Source organism: Callospermophilus lateralis, chromosome 7 (genome assembly GCF_048772815.1).
Source record: "Callospermophilus lateralis isolate mCalLat2 chromosome 7, mCalLat2.hap1, whole genome shotgun sequence".
In the NCBI taxonomy this organism is placed as follows: Eukaryota; Metazoa; Chordata; class Mammalia; order Rodentia; family Sciuridae; genus Callospermophilus; species Callospermophilus lateralis.
The window spans coordinates 82631553-82640366 of record NC_135311.1 but is presented as its reverse complement, the minus strand read 5'-3'; the positions used below and the strand labels follow the sequence as shown (position 1 = coordinate 82640366).

The following is an 8814-nucleotide window of genomic DNA, read 5'->3' as shown; positions in this document are numbered from 1 at the left end:
GTGTGAGAGGGGACCGAACCGAGGAGAAAAGGCCGCTTTCTCTTCCCAGCGGGACCCACATCCCTGCCTGCTGCAGAGAAGAATTTCCATACATTGATCCACACTGAACGGTTATGCGGGGCGGGAGGGGTGGTGGGGGGAGAAGAAGAAAAGAGGTAGCAGCCACCCAGGGCTGCGGCCGCCGGCGCCGGCGCCCGGGACGGCACGTGACCCGGGGGCGGGGCTGCGCGGGCCGCCGGCCAGTGGACGGGGCCGGGGGCGGGGCCGCGGCGCGGGGGGGCGGGGCCTGGGGCCGCGCTGCTCGCGCCGCGGTCCCCTTATTTGGATCTGCGGGAATGTGGACTGGAGTGGTCCTGCCACGGTACCAGTCTCCAGCCCGCCGTCGGGACTGCCCCTGACCCAGGCGCGCCCGCTGCTCGGTGGCAGGAGGGCCGGCGGAGCGCCATGGCCTGCATCCTGAAGGTAACGACTCGGATCTGTGGCTCGGACGCGTGGTTGGCCAGCCCCTGGCTGCTCAGAGGCACCGAGTCAGCCGCGGTCCCACCGCATCCTCATCTCAGTTGTCTTTTCCTGGCGTTGATTTTCTTTTTGTTCCTTTGGCAAATGCATATGGAGGGAGATTCTGAAGCATGCAGCTGGCACAGCTTCTTTTCCCACCATTCCTGCCTGCTCGCGCCCGCATTGAAGGAGGGAGCTGCAGACTGTTGGCTCCAGGGGAGAGCAGGGTTGTGTGCCGAATAATGGGGATGGCAGAGAGAGGAAGGGGTGCTCCCGCGAATCCCCGCAGCTCGGATGAGCCCGAGGCCTTCCAGGGGCCACCGACCGAAGAGGAGTGCCTGGGCGTGGGTTGTTGCTAGTGAGGGGCATAGGGTTTGGAATGGGGGGGGGGCGGAGGGAGAGCAAGGGGAGTTCTAGGGAGTATTTGATCATGTGAAGACAAAAACTTCTGGGTTTACAGGTAGTCTCTGAGGAATGAGTTTTCTGTGAAATCTGCTCTCCCTATGTGACATTAGCTCCACTTTGGAAAAGTTCATAGGAAGATATATTCATCGGAAGAGGACCTTGGGCTTCTGTAGGTTCATGAATTTGAAGGGACGAAATGATTTCACAACCTATCAAAGTTCACCCGACCACCTCTTTTTGGTTGAGTTCCTTTCTCCAAGTCCAAGTTCTTCACCTGTACTGAGTATCTATCTGGGTTCACAGCCTTGTGGCTTCAGGTGACGTGGGGGCTCCCTTAAGAAGAACTTTCTCTCCATCCCCTGGAAGTGCGCCCCCCTTCCCCACCCCTTGCCCCCTTTGTTGCTCACTACCATTTCTACATATGCCTAACCTGACTGCATACTTGAAACATTCACAACGTGAAGGTTTCCTTGACCTTGACTGGAGAAATGTGAAAGCCTGTTTGTTCCCAGCTTGAGGAAGCTGTGTGTGAAAAACAAACCACACCAAAAAGACAATTTTTTGTTTTTTGTTGTGTTGTTGTGAAATAGCTTTTTGTTTTGTTTTGTTTTTCTGTAGGATGATTTGAATCACCTACTGCTGTTCTACCTGAATCATCTTCCAACATGGCTTGGTGTTAATGATGCAATTAAGAAAGTAACCTAGTAGAGTTTGTGTCCCTTTCTTGGAAGTAAAGGACATCAAACATTTCCTGTGACTTTTCTGAACTTCCTCTGTTTGTTTCAGAACATATTCTGGGACATAACAAATAGTAGCAAAATCATGAGGAAATAGTATGTGTGTATTATAATACAGGATCTTTACCCTCAAGACTCTAAGAAATGAATATGAGTAATTTCTACTCCTTTTTTATGCTATTCACTGTGGAAGAAATTGAGGGACATAACATTTATTGCCCCTTTTGTATCTTGTGTGCCTAATTCTGTACGGTTTTTTTTTTTTTTTTTTTTTTTTGAGCAGATTGCTGGGGATGGAACCCAGGGCCTCACACATGCTAGGCTAGGCATGTATTCTGCCATCGAGCTACACTCCCAGATCTTTCCAAATATCTTTAATGCTTATCCCATGTTACATATGAGTATGATCTAACCTTTCACTTCTTGCACCTCATGTTGACCTATATTAGGGCATATCTGATTTTATTTATCTTTTCTCAAAACTAATCTGGGATGCCAATACTGCAAAGAGCAAAAACTTTGGATGCAGAAAGACATTAGTGTGCAACTTATATGACCCTGGACATGTTACTGAAATGGCTGTGAATCAGTTTTCTCAACAGAAGATCAAACTACTAGCGCCTATTAGTGGGGATGAAATAAATTAGGATAGGAAAAATACTTTGTAGCACAAGTATTTAATATTTGCCAGTTTTTCTTGATATATAATAATAACAACTGTAATTAGTACCATATCCTTAGAGTGTTTCATATAACTCTTTTATTCTTACATAGAAAGCCTGAAGAGGTACGGTATCATTATTTTCAACTCCATTTTATAGATCAGGGAGCTGAGGGTCCTAAGTTTAAGAGATGTGCCTAGGGTCACACAGGGTTAAAGACAGAGTGAACTTGGATTTAGACCCAGGAAAGTCTGCCAACTTTCCTTATACTTTAAAGCTGTTCCCTGTACTTTCCCAGATGACTTTCTAAGATGCCGTAATACCATTTAGTCCTTGCTGCCTTTCTGTTTGATGGACTAGATGGTCTGTGATGGGCCTCTCCCCCTTGTTATCTTTGAAGGCTACACATGGTAGAGTGGTGAGAACAGGTTTCAGTCCAGAGACCTGCGTTCGGGGCAAGCGTGGCTTCATGCTATGTTTGTAGACAGTCATTTTCAACTTGGAGCCTTCCGTTTCCCCAAGTTGTAGAATGTGTACAATTATAATAATTTCTAAAAAGGGTTGAAGTAAAATAAAATGTTTTTATTTTATTTTTTGCTATGAAACATTTTCTTCTATATTCCGGCCCTAGACAGATGTTGGTATCTGCGAGGGAGGGAGAGGAAAGACTCTCTTAGCTTCTTTGCCTGAGCCTGATAATCAAACTGACAAAACAGGAGAAAAGCATACAATTTTCATTTGATATTAATATTTTTATGTGTGCAGAGACATCTTCACATGTATAAGAAATGAGGACCCAAAGAAAGTGATAGGCTGAGAGCTTATACACCATTTTAACAAAAACTAATGAACTGTGGAGATGTGAAGGGACAAAGGTAAAAGGGGGTTTGGGGCTAGAGGTGGTAAATTTTAGGAAAGAGACTGGGAAACTAACGGAAAATAAGTTTTTCTTATTGTAAGTTTGTACAGATTCATCTTAGTGTTGACCTTCCACCTTTGATGATAAAGAAGTTCTTCTCTTCCTTATATAGGGAAAACACCTTTGTCATGGGAACTTAAATGCCCTTCTTTTAGGTAGAGGGAGACATTAGAGGACTGTTCTTACATCTGCTTTTTCTCAGTTGCCTTCCGCTCAAAATAATCAGTATTCCAAAGCAGCATATATTGGAGTGGCATGTCCTAATTCCCTTCATATTACAAGATACATAAGCCATTGACCCCATTTTCAAGTGGCTTACCGTATAGTAAGGGAGATGGAAAAGCAAATGATTGCTTATGTTATAATGCAAAGAACAAAATAGCATCAGTTTCTGGAAGCATAATAGAAGATAGAGGAGGAGAGCAGCGAATGCTGTTAGCGGGTAGTCAAGATAGGCTTCATACTGGTGATATTGGAGCGGAATAGGATTTATTGCAATGGAGCTTTTGTTTTAAAAATAACTTTAGAGGTGATGTCAATTTTATTCTGTGGGTGAAGATTTTAATTTTCTTAAAAAATTATTGGAGTAGATTTTACTGTTCACTTTTCCATATAAGAAAACCAAGATATAGAGATATCTATTGAAGTATAATTTTGCCTATACAATGGTGACTCAAAAAAATGCTTATCTTACCTGTAATCCCAGTGGGGCAGGAGGCTGAGGCAGGAAGATCATGAGTTCAAAGCCAGCCTCAGCAAAAGCAAGGCACTGAACAACTCGGTGAGACTCTGTTTCTATACAAAATAAGGCTGAGGATGTGGCTCAGTGGTCGAGTGCCCCTGAGTTCAATCCCCAGTACTTCCCCCACAAAAAAATGCTAATCTCTTACTAGCTGAGAGGAGAAGTTCATGTTTGGTGGCTAAGGTTGCTCTTTTATGGAATGGAATTGTTCCTTCAAGGCATTTGTGCACACCCAGGACCCATTCTGTCCATGCACAGGGCTTGTTCTCATAACAGAGTGGTGGTCTCCTCAATTATTTAATTGTGGGGTCCGAATTTGCTCCACATCACATGGGCCTTCAAGCAAAAAATATGTGAGTTTTAATTATGTCTTCACCTCTTTTTATCACTTATTAATTATAGAACCAGAGCAGGGTTGTTTTTTTTTTATTTCATGCCTCAGCTTAATGGGGCTGACCATGGGTCATTAAAGGGGTTGAGAGTGGGTTATTGTAGGAGTTAAGTGAGGTGATTGGTATATTCATTATCCTGAATACACAAAAGCAAAACAACTCCAAATCTCAATAGGTTTATTTCTTGCCATACTCTTCTGGTAACTCTGTCACAGAGTGAACAAGCAACACAAGGATTGTTCTCTTTAGACAAATTAGTCATTTGTCTTTCTTCTGTTATAAGTTGTAGATGTTTATAATTTTATGTGATTAAAACTGCGTATATTGTGGTCTTTTATGATTTCTACATTTGGTCAGCAAGTACTTTTTGAGCACCGTATCTTGTACAGTTTCTATATTTAACAAACATTTGATGAATTGTATTGCATTTTTATTTGCTACTGAAGTGAACATTGAGTGGGTATGTGGGTACAAAGTACTTGTGAATTATTTCTGCCTTAAAGAAGATTACAGTTTTGCCAGGTTGATGAGGATTATGAAGATGAGGCAGTCAGAACATGATACAGTTGGTGCATGACTGAGCTACTGTTATCTTTTCTCTAGTCATGTGTCCTTGACTATTTATCGTGATTGATGGGAAACTGGATGAGTTGTGATCTCAAGTTATGAACTTAGTGTCTTCTCATTTACTTGTTTTCCTCTTGCCCCAGATCTAATCCTCCACCATATTGCATCAATTCTGACTTAGGAAAGTCTTTCAGATCTGCCCTTTACTCTGCATCTTTATTCCCTTTGCCTTGGTCTGTCTTTTGAAATAGGCTCTTTTCTTGAGGCTCTTCACGGTTCTGCCCATCTTCCTTATCACTTTCAGAGTATTGTGTAAGATGCAGTACCAACTAAGCATTTTTTTTTGTCTTAAATGCTGATTTTGCCTCCCCAACCCCTGAGTGATAAACTTGTTTAGCATCCTTCAAATTCCTTTAGAGTCTGTCCCCTGCCCATGTATCTGGCCTTACCACTTACTGATCCAGACACATATTTAAGTGTCTAGATGTAGTTCATCCCTTCACACAGCTCTTTGCTTTTGTAGTGTAGCATAGGAACTGGGAGCCTGGGCTCAGGATAGACCAGTATGTTCTACCAATAAGCTCTCTAAGTCTCAATTTGCTTATCTATGAAATGGGAGCAAAACTGGTGGCTACAGGAAATAAGAGTTAATTTCTATAGAGGAGAACCTGATGTATATTAAGTCCTTGATAACTATGAGCTACTAGTTGATATTGTATATCTGTTTTCTTTGCAGAAAATTACCTCTGCTATCAGTTTCCACCACTGACAAACATTCTACTCATCTTTCAGCTCCTAGTTCAGTATTCCATATGCAGTCAAGCCTTCCCCTGATTAGCAGGCTTCCTCTGTGCTCCTGTGGTATTAGCTCTTATCTCTGAGGCAGTCAATATTATCTGTACTGTCCATGAACTGTTTTCATATTCAAACTCTTTTGATTATAAACACATAGGAATAGGAGGCTTCTTTAGGTCAATCAGACTCATTGGGAAAGCAAATAATTCAACTAGTAATTAAAAGTATACAAACTACTGGTACACCAGTGGTGTGGGAGTATAAGGGTGGGTTGTAGTAGTTGCTCAGTTGAGTCTCAAATGAGAAGAAGCCTTGTCTTATCCAACTTAGTATCCCTAAGAACTAGCCTGGCTCTCAGTAAGTGATTGATCTCTAAATGTTTGTTTAATATATTAATGGAGTTAATTTTTTTTTTTTTGAAACTCCAATGACAAACATGAGCCTGAACTAACTTTAATAGACAACTAAATTCTTCATAGATATAGCATGGATTTTTTTTTTAACCTCAAGAGATGATAGCAATTTAGAGTTTATCAATTAGTTTGCTAATTTAAGTTCCTTCTCAGTGTGTTTCCTGTAGGTCTATTATCACTCCTTGGAGCCAATTTAAAATTTGGTGGGAGGGATGAGAGAACTGGACAGGATGGATGAAAGATTGGAAGTATAGGAATGGCATAACTTTTCTCATGATCATTTATTCCTAGATTAGTAAAAACATACAATCAAAAAACCCCCCAAAACCAAAAAACCAAAAAAAAAAAAAAAAAAAAACCCAAAGAAAAAGCAAACACTCATGACCATACAGGAGTATGGTTTTGCTAACTATGAGGTCTCAGAGCATTTGAAAGCCATATGACTTCCCTGAGCCTGGAACATCACACAGACTTTGCAGGTACACAGACTGAACTCTGAAACTTCTGGAACAACTCCAGCAAGTAGATAAGACAAAGCGCCCTGTCTAATACATCAGTGATGACATTTCTTACCTGTGCTCAAGATGTCTGAAGTCTCAGTAGCTGCCTGGTCTAATTTCCAGTCTTTTGTTGACTGAACAGATGCTGTTGCCATGAACATTAGTGCACTTTGGGGAGTAAGTGGCTGTAAAAGTAGTGCTTTGGCTGAGTTGATAACTACAGAAGCTGTAGTTGCGATTATGAAACAGTTAGAATGCTCAGGCTTGGCCTTGTGCTAAGGAAACTTATTACAAATGAAGATACTGAGGTTTAGGAAAACTAAGTAACTTGTCCCACGTCCTGTAAGTGGTGGGGATGAGCTTAATTGACTTTCTGTGGTCGCATTGAGTGTCTTCTCCCTTCATTGTCAGTGAAGCCAAAGCTTGGAGGGCCTTTGAGTTTATTTCACCATCTTCCACCCCCGGCAGTTCTCAGTCTAGACAGCTTCCTAACAACCGCCTGGCAGGGGCCACTTTTTGCTATGTTGGTTTTTATTTGTTCCTTCCTCTGAGTTTCCTTTGTGACAAGGGGAACTAGAGGGGCCAGAGAGACTAGGGCATGAGAAGGTTTTAATTCTGTGTCTAATACTGAATAATAGCCCCTTGACTCTGGGCAAGTCACGTGAATGCCCTGCCTGAAGAACCCACATGTGCTGTCAATTTGGAAGCATGCAGGGTGACGGGGGGAAGGAGAGGGAGGGAGGGGGCGGTACAGAGTAGGAGTTAACTCAGGACCCCTCCAGGGCTCCGGAAAAGACCTTAGCACTTTTGTAGTTATAACTTTATATTCATTTTCTCAAAGAGACTCACAAATTGTGTTAACTTCAGGTTCTTCTGCCCCTGAGGTAGTGTTGACCAAAAGAAAGAGTGCTTGAGTTTATATTTTGCAGATCAGGATGTGCTTGTACACATATGAAGGGAAAATGGCCCATTATTAGTAGTAGTATTAATAATGATAACAGCTGGAATCAAGAAAACCTATACTGGGGACTAGTGGGGGAAAGAAGGGGTTTAGGTCAGAAGAGAATAGGGGAAGCCCAGGAATGACTTCCAAACTTATGAAATCTCCTCTGAGCAAAGTTATGAAATCTCTTCAGGAAGAAAATTTCTATCATTTATCCAAATTTAAGGCACACATGCCTGAGGCCTGGGAGTTGGATGAGTTCTTTTTTTTCTTTCTTTCTTTTTTTTTTTTTTTTTTTGTTTCGTGGCTTTAGGGAAAAGTGGTAGAAGGCATTTCTTTAATTGAAGAGAGTAGATTTACAAGTACTACCAGGATCCTATTACCAAAACCTGCAGTTAGCTCTTGGTTATTAAAAGGCTCATTATTCAGGTTATGGATTATCCAGACCCATTCTCCAGCCACTCTGATGTACACCTTTTATGTATTTTACTGCCAATTAGCACCTCCACCTAAGCTGGAAAAGGAAGAGGTGCTAAGCTTCAAATTGGTTAATTCCTTTCCTTGTTAGCAGCTCTGTAAAGGTTTGTCAGCAGGAAAGTGGTCCAGGTGAAGGGATTATCAGTGCTTTTACTATTGCTGTCTCTCTCAGTTCAAGAACTCGAGAGTGGGCTCTGGTTTTGATTTTAAATAGACTTAAAGTGGCTAAGTCAGAGACCTTGACCCAAAATCTCAGGAGATTTCAATAAACTGCAGCCTGGGGGTAGGTAACATTTTTTGAGAGATCCTTTGTCCCACACTCCATATCTCCAGCCACTTTTTCATTTCCTGTGAGATGTGGAGGGGTGGGGGCCTACAACATCTGGTCCTTGGGTGAGTCGGGAGAAGTAAACTCCAAAAGAGAGCAATGGAGGACCAGTACAAGGGGCCCCTGTCCTAGGGTCATTCTGGTATTTGTGTAAAAACTGTGTCTCTGTGTGTGCACAGTAAATATCAATATACATCCACATTCATAGTCTCGTTTCTTATTATTTACTCAAATTTAAAAACTGTTGCATGTAAAATCCTTTTCTGGAAAAGACTTCTTTCTAATTCCAAAGACTATTTTTTTTTCCTGGTGAATTTCTTAACTCTGCATACATCAGACATAAAATAAAAACTTCCTTGGTCAGTTGTAAAACCTATGTTTGAATCTTACTCTTAGAAGAGAATGATCACAAAGGAATTGGAAGTAAATTTGTTCG

At 41.9% G+C, this 8814-nt stretch overlaps 1 protein-coding gene across 2 annotated transcripts in view; it reads left to right on the top strand.

The window, feature by feature from the left end:
* Nucleotides 1–342: 342 nt before the first annotated feature.
* Nucleotides 343–8814, top strand: part of LOC143403939 (alpha-N-acetylgalactosaminide alpha-2,6-sialyltransferase 3) — a 520448-nt gene continuing 511976 nt past the window's right edge. For both annotated transcript variants that reach the window (XM_076862282.2, XM_076862283.1), the window contains exon 1: nt 343–462. In XM_076862282.2, the coding sequence (XP_076718397.1) occupies nt 445–462 (18 nt within the window). In that variant the 5' untranslated portion in view covers nt 343–444. The remainder of the gene's footprint in view (nt 463–8814) is intronic.